We start from the raw sequence: 13,024 nt of genomic DNA, 5'->3' as shown, positions 1-13,024 counted from the left end.
TCTACACGATATACATTTCTGTTTAGGTTAGTGTAAACATACACACTTTAATCTGTCTTATCTTGCTGATGAAGAAGCGGAGCAAGCCCTCCCCTCCTGCCCACTTGTTATAATTGTTCTATATTCTACTATAAAGCTTGGAATAGCAACTCACTCTTCATTCACATTGGAGGTGTAGACGTTGAATTGTACCCAAAAGGGAAGTTTTGTATGATCTGCTTCTTCAAATAAACAAAGAATGGAAAAAAAAAATACTAAAGGGTCTCTCTAGTAACAGACAGATTAATATCAGTCCACAATCAACCATAAAAAATGACGGTCACATTATGAATTTTAGCTCTGAGCAATAAAACAATTATTATTGCAATAAAATTTTCATCAATATCAACATATAGAAAAATAAATAAAACATTGTTTACAGGCATTGTGGCTGGGAAGCTTGTTGTTATGAAATGTTCTGTAGTTTCTGTCCTGACAGCTAAAAAAAAAAATTGTTTAAAACCACAATTTACTGTCTGGTTTCTTTAGCTTTCACTCAGGAGCAGAAATCAATCTTTAAAGTGACTTTTGAAAGCAATAATGATTTGTCATTTTTTGTGATTGTTGGGTTTGTTTGATGTGATTATTATTAAGATGACCACATAATAAAACTGTACAAATTAGATGTGTGCGAGCTACTGTAGAACATGGTGGTCCAACATTGCAGACCACCTTCTTATGCAAATACAAACAGCTCAGTCTGATGCAACAATGCAGAATATTTCTTATTTTCAGGTGTAAAATCTTCCATTTATGCAACTAGATCCCTCCTAATCTTCCACACTGAACCTTTAAGTCATGCTGTATGTTCACCTGCCTTATTTAACTGTTGTGTAACTGTGTGTTCGACTGTTATTTCCTGCTTGAGTGACTTTTTGCTTCTCGTTCGTACACACTTTTAATGCCAGCTTTCGCTTGAAGGGACAGTTCTTATGGGCTGAAATGATTGTTGCCTCACTCAGTACCAGAAACCTCTGAACTGCTGAACAAAACTGTCCGGCATTTTAGATAGCGAGCACACAGTACACCCGCATTCATTTCTAAATTAACTCCCTCATTTGCTGTTACATTCCATACGGCACGTTACGGCACGATAATGCCGGAGTCCTACTTCAAATATGCACATATGTAGCTTAATAATTGCTTCTGCCAGAAACGTACTTTCAGAATAAAATGGCAATGTGCTAAAAAGTAACAGGACAATTCCAGTTTTGTCCCCAAAATAGCTTGGGACAACACAGTTCGGTGCCAAAGCTGGGGCCCCCTGCTCGCAAAGAGGCAGGTGTATGGAGCAAAGTTTGGCCTGGGGCTGACCTAAAAATCATGCATGGTAAGTCTAATAAACCCCTGTTCTGTCCTTCCTCTGCTCTCCTTCGCTTCCCTAAATCTTGGGCTTTGTTCATGATGTGATGGGGATGAGGAGATACTGAGATCAAAAGCTTGTGGCATTTTTACTTGAAGCTCTTTCGACTCCTCCCATACCTCGACTTAAGGGGCGTAGGAGGTGTTTTCCGACTACGACGGGCCTTGTGTTGTATATATTTATGCCAAAAAAGCTAACGTTAACGGTGGATTTTTAAGAAACGGGCGCTCATGCACCAAATTCTTCGTCTTGGTTGATGGATTCATTATTTATTCTAGTTCACGTTGTAATAATAACCGTGCATGTGAGGGATTTTATCTGCTAAATCCTGCTTCTCCCCTTTATCTTTCTCACAGAGCTGGACCTATATCCTATGGCTTTCATAATGCAGTGCTGCATTTCTCCTCTTGGCACAGGCTCTCTGCTTAACTGCTGCTAGCGTTCACTCTCTCACATCCCTCCCTCTTGCTGCTCGTATCTTTCTTCAGCCTCCCTCTCCCTCCCATAATGCAGAGCCAGCAGAAAGCAGGTCTCTCTCTCTCCTCTCTTGGCTTTACTGACACACAGAGAAGAAATCAGAGAGGGGGTGGAGAGAGGAAAAGAGAAAGGCAGAGTGAAGGAAGAAGGGAAGCAAAAAAAGGAGGAAGAATCAAAGGTTTATGGAACAGGAATCAGGCTGCGGGTATGAGCTACAGCCTGGGCACAGTTGGATCCGAAGGGCACAGTTTTTGACGTTACGGCTGACATAGCGTGATATTTTTTTCATTATTTTAACGGCCGCCACGTATGAATCATGCTATTACGGCAGCGTTGTGTTGCCAAAATCTGCAGGCTTACTTGTAACGCTGATGCAGCATAGTGAAATAGTGGGTGGGATTGAACGGTTTGCTTTATAGTACTGGCACAAACAAGAATGTATTCACACCTACTGTACGCATAAAGTAGCACTGTTCAACTTTTATCTGCATAACACTTTGGGTGCACCCCTGAAAAACACACGGTATTCCCAAACGTTAGCACACAAACAGCAATAATGCTAATGAATAATGTGATTTTTCATGCTGAGACACTTCAATGTAGCTTAAATATTACCAATTTCAAGACAATATATAATAAAAAAATCTGTAATATATATGTTAAAATGGGATTTTTAAAAAAAATGGGATTTATAAGGAAAAAAGGTCCAAAAAAACTGGGAATTGTGCAGAAATGTTACATTATAATTCAGAAGATAATTCATACAGGCTTTTTTTTTATCCTTTTTGTTACTTTTTGGTTCATGGAAAATGCAAAAAAAAGAAGTTTCAGTGCACATTTTTGCACATAAAACAAAATATAGAATTAAGTTAAAGTTGCATATCAAAATGATGGTGAGTATAACGGCGTTACATCCAAAAATATTCCTCTGAGTTAAAATGTTTAGTGTAAATGTAAAATAAGTACAACAACGCACTTTTCTATGCTGGAAGTAAGTAACATAAAAAAGCTCTAACATTACTGCACAGTGTTGGTTTAAATTTACTGTATATGTTACAAAAGTGATCAAATGTAGTAACTTTCAGTGCTTTGATGAAGTCATTAAAATAATTACAATACTTATTACATTTTTACAAGTTAACTAGTTATCTGTAACCTGTTAAAACATAACCATCTCACTACATTAGTCTGAGCTTATAACTAGACTGTGAATTCAGACAAAAACTAAAATTATGTTTCACATATGGCTCAAAATAATATTTCTGAAGGGTTTAGTTAAAAAGTCCTATTGTCGTATTAAAGACAATGCTGTGATTTATGTCTACTTAGTGCATTATTGAGAGAAACACACAGAATGCTTGATCTGAAATGTGCATTTTTTCCAACTCGTACATACAAATTTACTTTTATTTTGCATGTTTCACACTGCACCTCGTTTTAAATCCAAAATATCACCCAAGAAAACAATGAGAGGTCTTAGTTTTGTTAGTTTTTTTCATTTCTGCAATTAAATCACCTTAAATTGTCTGTTATCTCAGCCTTTAAATTGCTATTATATAATCACAAACACTGATATTGCAATTGATTTGAGAAAACAGTTTTGGAAATAACAAAAACTCACTTCTGTTATCTATAGATGACATGGACACAAACAGGTTTTAAAACACTCAGGTAGAATAATAATAGTCAAAAATGTCGTCTATGTGGCCAGAACTGTTGCAAAATCCTCCATTTATGATGTGACCTATTTAACAGCTCCAGTAATTTGTGGGGAGTGTTCGCCCAGTGAACATAGATGTTCATATCAGACACAACCAGGGGTTTGTACATGACGCAACACGCTTAACACTTAACAGGTCATAATCTGCTATATATACTGACACAACATATACAATATCTGATGGTATATGACTGTGAGTTTAGTTTTATAGCTGTTTTTGAAGCATTACAGCAGTATAACCTCTGAACTATCAAATCCTAATAAAATATCAATTAAGCACATAATGCAATTCTGGGTTCATACCAATACAGATCTTATTTTGTTTTTATATATTTCATTTATGTTATTTATCCTTCCACTTTGTGCCTTTGAAACAAAGAAATCCTCACTGTACTATGCTAAAAATAAGTTAAATTTCATCTACTTGCTCCTGTTATCTTAGAAATTCATTCAATCGAACCAGCCTTTAATTGCACAATAGATAAATATCAGCCACTGCCATCTGTGACATGACATGAGCAAATATCAGCAAATATATCAGTGTATCACTAAAAACAACCCTCTAAATTGAAACTGAATGATGCATAACTTTAAAGGAATCTGCACTGAAATCCTGAATCCACTGACTGAAATAATCTGTAAAAAGTCACAAACTGCATCCTTCTGATCACTGACATTATAACAGTTAAAGTAACTGTCGTGAAATCACTTCAGAGCTTTAACCGAAACTTTCTCCTCAATGACTTCTTGTTATTTGTTCTCTGTATCATCCCCCGAAAAGCCTCAAACTGTCCAAACCACAAAAAGATTTCTCTTAATAGTCCGATTAGACACAAAAAGATTTGCCAACAAACACAATCACACATTTGTTCCCGCTTTAACTCTTTTTGAACTATTTTTGTGGCGATTTACAAATAAATTTTTCTCTACATTTAACCTTTTGCAAGCAATTTATCACTATTTATTATAATATTATGCTCTACATTTTGCATTTTAACTTAGTGATTATATAGAAGTTCATCAAAGCTCAGAGTAATTTCAAAGGTTATTATATAGAAATGTGGAAAACTGAAGAAAAAGTGACTTGAACATAGAACAAGTGTCTCCATCCACTATCATTGGTCAAACTCCGTGAGTTTTACTGGTGAATCAATGTTGCAGAAGATGATGGTCTTTCCACGTTCACTACAGAGCCTCTGAACATCCAAATGGGTCATATCTGATGACCATGAAAATATGACAAACTGCATTTTACCTCAATTACTTACATGTATTGATAGGATTAGTGGTACAGAAGTTATTAAACATTTTAGATCAGTAGATGCTTTCAGCCATTGGTGGATGTTATGTCTTCAAGGGTTAAATCATGAGGTAAAACCACACTGTCCAGGCATTTTATTAAGGCTCCTTTAAAAATGGAAGTATTAAAATGTAACTTGTTTTTAAAGAGTTACGTTCTCAGGAGGAACAAACAACCAGGAAAATACCGTGAAACATATCTGAGGTTTGTTTATAGGATGAAAAATAACTGGTTTATCATTTATGGTGATGAGTGTAAAGCATGGATTAAGTAGTTCTGAAGTCTTAAAGTCTCTAAGTTCTATTGCTGCAATCGAAACAATAAAATAAAAAAAGCAGTGCAACACTGGGATTGTGGGACTTGTTGTTTTCACTATAGGCAAGTGGTAAGTTTTATTCAAATTATATTTAGTGATATCTATTTATTTCTTTCATTCAGTCAAAAACCTTTTAAAGTTTATAGGACATGAACTGTTACACTGAATAAAATGACTGATTTCTCTGTATCTTAACACGGTTTAACATTCAATACAACATTATAATCATGCCCCAAACAGAAATGTTGGAAAAAAAAGTTCAACAATTGATAAAATAAAGATATAAGAATTTGTTTGAAAAGTTGCGTTGAATGTCTATTTTTTTGCCAGTGTGAAGAAAATATTGTTGAAAATTATTTTGATGAAAAACAAGTGAATTCTCACACACAGAACATGATGTGTGACAAGTAAAAAGACTTGATTAAATACTATTAACTAAGCTGTTATTAATTGAAGCATACATAAATGTATAAAGGTACTAAGATAAATGTGATAAAAGATAAATGTGATAAAATATAAACTATATTACCTACTTGGTCAGTTTGATCAAAGAACATTATTACTGCTTCTTAAATATAACACAAATATATGTTATAAGGGTGAAAGGCTGAAATGATGTTGAAGCTTCACTTAATAACTGATTGTCAAATAGCTACCTGTTTTGTTGACTTTAAGCCTCCATTACATATGTCAAATAATAATTAAATTATGCACATACACATGAACAACACGGAATTTTAAATATAAAATTAACTGTATTTCTGTGTTCCTTTCTGTTTTTTGTTACAAAAACTAAACACTGCACATATGAAATGAGTTAAATGTATATAGTCTATAACTGAAATCAGCTTATCAGAAAAAAAAAAAAAAAAAATCAAAATAAACCATATATAAGGGATAAAAATGTCAAATGGGCTGATTATACATGTGCTAAGAGCTGAAATGTGACAGCAGTTTAACAATATAAAACAAACTGGAAATGATAAACCATGTTATTTCTGTCATAAGTGTTCTTATCTCTGAGTGGAGATCACAATGATCATATAAAATTACCACTATTATTTCAAATAACTGCGATATGGAGATAATAATTATTTTCAGACATGCTCACTATATAGACAAAAGTACCAGGACGCATTGAATAGAATTGCAGACTGAATGTTTTTTAATCTTGTTGGAACTGTGTCATTATTTATACATATGATGTTTGCCAATTTATGAGCCAAGAAAGTCACTGTTGCAAAAATAGTTAAGTAATATCTAGTTTTGAGTGAAACAGCTCAGTGGACTGCATTTTTATCAACATCAAAATGACAATTTTCTCAGCACATTTCACCTTGTTCCTCAAGACTTTTATTAAAGATTGGAAAATTCCTCCAGTCTGCTCATGTTGAAGCTACAGAGACATGTTCAGACTGAACAGATCATGGAGAGATACCTCTGCAACATTCAGGTCTGTAGTCTTTATATTTACGTATTTTCAGTCTGATACTTCGACAGTTTTACAACAGACTGATCCTTTATTGACTTGTTAAATCATCTTTAAAACTGAGAAGTGATAATTCTAAAATAATACAAAGGGAATCAAAAAACCATTTGTCTCTTCCAAAAACTGTAAAACAATTTTCCCTGTTGGCTCTCTTTTGCTAAAAGGGGGAGAGGCTGCAAAACATAATGACAAATGCCATAATATGTAATATATAATAATAGACATTTTTACTTTATCTTTAAGGTTAATTTGTTTACACTGTATAATACTAATGCTAATGCTAGGTACTATGTCTATCAGGATGGGTAGAATGCAGGGATACTAAAACATTAACATTTTATCTTAATTTTATCTTAAGCTTCAGTTTTTTACATCATTTTACTCGCTGTTGATTTAATTTTCTTTTTGTATCAATGCAATTGTTTTAATTGTTTTACCTCTAGATTTCTAGAACCTCTAGATTTCTTGTCGTGCTCTGATTAATCATTTTAAACCAAAAGTAACCATCTGGTTTCTTCAACTCCCATTCAGGGAAAAAAAACAGGCTTTAAATGTAAGAGAAATATTGATTTGACATTTATCATAATAATTATTTACAGCAAGCACCCTGAACATTTTTATCATGATAATATCTCAAATCACTGAGGTTAGGAAGCTGTCGGTTTGATATGTCCTTGTATTTTTGTCCATATATTGTACATATAGTAGTTTTAACAGCTTCGTCTTTTGTGGTTAACATAACCCTACATGAGTCTAAAAACCTGTATCTATGATGTACGACATGAATCCAGGTTTCATTCAGAACATGAGGCGCCTGTTCATATGTCACTGATCACTCGCCCTCAGTCTGTTTGTCTGTTTAAAGGGCGTTGACCCCTGAGCTCATGCTAAGACCTGGCACAAGGTCGGCTGTGACTGTTACTGTAATGGAGCGGTGTCCACAGACTCCGACGCCGACATGAAGCTTCATGTGCTGAGTAAGTACAGAGAGGTAACAGAGGTAAGGGGCCGAAGCGGGAACCCTTCCAAAAGGACGCCGAGTTCTCCGATCGCGGCAGGACGCAGTGTCATCTTTTCTCTGTGTTTCTCAGGTAACGGCGGGGGTAGGGGGGGCGGGCTAAGTGATGTTAGTGGGAATCTGGACACACGAGGGTCTTAGTAACGGTCTGTACGAGGGCTACGTCAACAGGAACTTCAGGAAATCCTGCCAGTCAGCACAGAACCTCTATGTAGCAGCCATCTTCTGCACTCAGTGTCAATCCCTTCAGTTTATTTATCTGGTATTTGGCATGAAAGGTTATACAAATACGCTGATGATTCAGAAGTGAAGCAGGATCCCATTTCAGTTAGTTTTCATTTCAAGCTGAGATGTCATTCTGGGCAGAGGACCTCTCATTGTCGCTCTGAGCAGATGCACATGAGAAGCAGAACATCTACTGTTCTTTTCAATTATGGGAAAGACTGAAAAGAAATCACACTGCACTTATTTTGACAGATATTATGATTACGACATGAGTCATGATTTTAGTTAGACTGTTAACGCTTGCATTTCATTATCACTGAAACACAAATATAGATATGATGATTTCAGAGTTGGATCCAACATGTTCCCTTATGTTTGGAGAACAAGATTTGTAGGCCAGAGTATCTCTGTAGCACCACAATGCTTCTTTTATAGTCATATGTTGTGTCATATTTTACTTTTATCACAAATCTGCCAATACTGCAGTTTGGATATTTCACTAATCCACATATTGCAGTTTTGATACTATTCCAGAGATGAGTAAAACTGGACTTTGCATGTTGACAATATCATTCATCCAGGTCAACACTTCTGCTTCTTCAGGCTGGGACCTTTGTAGCCTGCTTTTAACATACTTCTCTCTCTATTTCAGTTCTGCAAACTAACAAAATCTGGTAACACTTCACAAAACTGGGCTTTGCAGGTTACAGTCTGATCCAACAAACAGGCCAATGAACATCCAGGACATGTAACACACTGTCTTAAAAAAGCCATCTTTAAATAACTTTAGCACCTACAATCTGTCTGTCTGGTAAAATAAAAAGAAAACTAAATATAGTTTGTCCCCATGAAACGAAATTATTACATATTACATGTCATAGATTAACAGTTCATTAGGTTATTATTGACATCATAAGAGCAAGGGTTGCAGTTTTAGATAAAGGTAAAATATGTCACTACATGTGTCATTATTGCGGAGCTACAGAGATGCTCTGGTCTAAAATCACACCCAGTTGTTAAGGGAACATCAGCATCAAACAGCAGCAATAATTGTCACTCATATCACATTTAGATCTGTCAGAATAATCTGAATGTGAGGGTTTTTCCTGCATCGTTCAGCTCTATTGTATGTGTTTATACTATGATACCAGTGAAGTGGGTCTACATTTATGGTTAAAGGAGACAAGTGTCTTTAATTAAGACCGGATTCCTCTGTGTTCATGTGCAACCCAACAAAACTGGTAAAATAATGACACAGGTTTGGTCATCAAACTTGCTACTAAAAAGTACTAACATTTATGACCTCTTCTTCCCACTCCTTTGAGTGTAGATGAATGATTTTGGAATTTTGAATTTGTATGTATTCTATAAATGCTCGAAATAAACAAAAATGAATGAATGAATGAATGAATGAACCTCTCAGCATCAAATCAACCCTCAAGTAATTCTTACCTCATGACTAGAAACCTCTATGACATTTTTGTCCTGTTCTATCAAAATCACATCATGAATCATTTTCATATAAACACTTCACACATCTCTTGATTCTATTTGCGTCCCCCAAACAAGAAACAGCAGCATTTTCAAGCCACTGTACTTTTAACGTTCTAAAAATAACATACTGTATTAAGGTAATCCCTCCATGAATAAGGAAGACCACTGTCTCCTGCTCTACTTGTGTGTTCAAACATAATATTCTGTCCAACAGCCATAGGACAGAACGCTGCACACAGCACAAATATGGCTGCAATATTCAGTGACTAAATCTGGAAACTTATTAAAAACACAGATACAGTATGGACAAAAACAAAATAAGGCATCACCTACAGCAATAACGGGAACTTCACATGGAAAATCCAGTGTGAATTCCAACTACGGTTAATTCTTTGTGGTGGGACTAAAGGAGGAGTAATCTTTTAGATGTTTTTGCATCATTACTGCATTAAATTGAGGTGTCTGCTGGCTGAATGGGACAGTCTAGACTAAAGCATGATAAACCCTGAAATGCATTTCACACATGAACAACCAAGATGGCTAATGAGGATTTCCTCATTAGGTCATATACAGTAGTAGGACTTGTCTTCAAGGGCCAGGGATATAATTAGTTACACTGCTATCTAATGAATATTTAATACTATATACTACAAAAAATAATGTGTAAAAATCTATACTGTCTAATGACTTTTTCAATGTACTCAATAAATAATTAATAATTAAAACACAAGGAAATGTCAACACAGCCATACAGGATATCATATATAAATATATTTTACTTAATACACCTGTTAATTTAGTACTAAATGTGTTTACTAACAAGACAGTAAGAACATTTAGTCAGAAATCTGTTAATAAGTTGTTTGTAATATCATAGTGACCAAAAAGGGACAACTTTTTTAGGTTTTAAGGGCATAAGATTAACAAATATTGAAATAATCCAATACATTGCAGTTTACACCTTAGTATCTTACATAATACATGATAATGCAGTGATAGACTTTTGACCTGATCTCGCCCCTGAATGTGCAAAAACAAATGAATAATTTGCTCATTAACCTCCTCAGAGATTATTAAAATATGTATACGAATGGTTAAAAATGGATCCAAATAGAGGTTTCTACCTGACATATTGTTAATGATCATGTAGAAGTAAAAAACACACTTCCTGATTCAACAAAAGCTCCAATCTGACTTAGTTAAACATTTAGAGATTGTGAGATGAAGAAAATCAGATAAAACAGCAGTGGGATTCTTCAAATGATGCCTTAATCAGTGTTTGACTCCTAATTCCATGTTCTATCCTGTTTTATTTGCAAACACAACTGAATAAGTTGCTGATTATAAGTGGATTCATACTATATGTTGTATTTTATGTACATCTATCAAACACAAACATGTCAAATGCCACTGTATGTGCCATCTGAAGAGCCCACCTGAGGCAGAGGGCATGGAGAATATTCTGGTGGATTCGCTGTTGCTCTGTCAAAGCAGCAAAGCATGATGGGTATGCAGGGCAAAAAAATGGATCTGGGAATGTTTACAGGGTATGTATTCAGTGGAGTGTTATGGAAATAATGTAGAAACCAGCTGTATTTGTGCAGTTTTTCTGCTATAAGGGCTTCCACGCCACCTACAGAAGTGTCAGTAAATGAGCGATGAAACACAGAAGGCTAACTTCAACGTAACAAAACCAAACCGTACAGACTAGGCCACACCACCTGTGAAGCAGAAAACAACACATCCACATCAGCAATAACCTTGACAGTGTAATTCAGGATGTCCCCAAGCCAAGTGATGAAATGAAAGCAGAGTGATGACACCTCTCCCACTTTCACCTATTCGATTTTACTGCCACCACACCCACCGTGGACACCGATTCTCAGTCATGTGCGCTCTCTGTCACGGTATCCTCCCCCCTTGACTCACCTGCTCTGCCTCTCTGACCTCCCCGTCCAACCCTCCCTCCCTCCTTCCTTCCCTCCATCCATCCATCCATCCATCCATTCATCCATCCATCCATCCATCCATCTATCCATCTATCCATCCATCCATCCTCACACCATCATGCCCTGGTCACCTCCACTCACCTGTTCTATCTTGGCCAGCCATTCTTTATTGCGGGCCAGCTCTGCCATAAAGGCCTGGTGCTTCAGCCACTTCCTGTGTAGCTTTTGAGCCTCGTCCCGCGCCGTGTCTCGGGCCATAAGCATCTTCTCTTCCACCCGCTGTCCCAATCACTCAGCTAGGGGAGACAAAAATAGCCACCATCAGGAGCCCAATGCTCGAGCCAGCCCCTCTTCCCCCCTTTCCCACAGGACGTCCTGCCTGCCTCCTCTACGCAAGAGCCGCCCGCTCTGCTCTGCAGGGGCCTGGGTACCTGTGCTGTCACCACCCACCCCAACCCCCACCAGACACCCTTTTCTGGAGAAAAAAAAATCAAGATAAGCACCTCAGCAGCAGTGGTAGCAATGGAAGCACTCAAGCCCTTCCTTTGGGTCGCCCCTGGGTCCTCATGCCCTACCACTTCATGGGTCTTGCGGTCCTGATGCTGCAGTGCCTGCTAGCCAGTCTCAGAGAAGGCAAAAACAACCAGCGAAATAGAGGAAATGCACCAATGACAACACTGGTAAAGAATGACACACACATCCAAGATTCCCCGTTGAGGTTGTGGGCTATCTTCTAGCTCCGAACATCAATTACAATCCAGCCATCGGGAAAGGTGTAGACGTAGCATAGCCAACGGAAGAATCTTTCAGCCGGGGCGAACCTGACCATCCGGCACTCGCCAGTCCCGGTCAATCTGTAGTCCTGTCTAATGATGCTGTAGACAGGAGGAGGAGGAAGAGTTGGAGTGGGAGGAGCAGGGTTGAACAGGATGCAGAGGCAGTGCAGAGGAGGCCGGTTAACATAAGCTATCCTCTGTTGAAATGCATCGTTCCCTCCGCTGCAAAGATGCACACGCAGGCTGGTGTGAGATAGCACACTATTTTCTCTCCTCAGTTCCCCTTCCTCGTGTCCCCGAACAGCTCAGCGGCGGTTGGTGCATGCTGCTGCAGTCCTCGCCTCTCAGCTACGCTCCTGTGTGTGTGCGTAGCGTATATGTGTGTGTGACAGTGTGTGCGTGTGTGTGTGTGTGTGTGCGAGTGTGTGCAATCACAATCAGCACTGCAGTGCCGGAGCAGAGAGAGAGAGAGAGAAGAGGGGGGAGGAGGAGGAGGAGGAGGAGGAGGAGAGGGAGAGGAAATGGAGAAAGGGGGGAGCGCCAGAGCAAAAAAAAACAAAAAAGAGAAGGGGAGAGCAAGTCAAAAGAGGGAAAAGATGGTGTTAGTGGTAGTGGGGTAGTGGGGGGTGGGGGTGGGGGGTAGTGAAACAGAGAAAGGAAGAGAGAGCCTGCGTCATCCCTCAGTGTCACCAGGGACGTTTCTCTGCACTAGAAATGACTGCACTCGGAGCGGGAGCAGGATTTGGGGATGGGGGGGGGAGGTGTCGTGTTAAAACAGCTGAATGAGAAGGAAGGAAGACGCATGCACACATGGCCCACGGTGCAGCGGGACGATTCCAATCGCTGCTTGCTCGCCCT

At 38.0% G+C, this 13,024-nt stretch overlaps 1 protein-coding gene across 2 annotated transcripts in view; it reads right to left on the bottom strand.

The window, feature by feature from the left end:
* Window positions 1-12,590, bottom strand: part of sptbn4a (spectrin, beta, non-erythrocytic 4a) — a 41,403-nt gene extending 28,813 nt beyond the window's left edge. The window contains exons 1-2 of one of the 2 annotated variants that reach the window (XM_030154837.1): window positions 11,894-12,590; window positions 11,532-11,686 (exon numbers count right to left, since the gene is read on the bottom strand). In XM_030154837.1, the coding sequence (XP_030010697.1) occupies window positions 11,532-11,654 (123 nt within the window). In that variant the 5' untranslated portion in view covers window positions 11,655-11,686; window positions 11,894-12,590. Of the gene's footprint in view, window positions 1-11,531 lie in introns of both variants that reach the window. The other variant, XM_030154836.1, reaches the window with a different exon arrangement.
* Window positions 12,591-13,024: the final 434 nt, after the last annotated feature.

This window comes from Sphaeramia orbicularis, chromosome 14, assembly GCF_902148855.1.
Source record: "Sphaeramia orbicularis chromosome 14, fSphaOr1.1, whole genome shotgun sequence".
In the NCBI taxonomy this organism is placed as follows: domain Eukaryota; kingdom Metazoa; phylum Chordata; class Actinopteri; order Kurtiformes; family Apogonidae; genus Sphaeramia; species Sphaeramia orbicularis.
The sequence above is the reverse complement of the archived record's forward strand: the minus strand, read 5'-3'. Positions and strand labels throughout refer to the sequence as shown.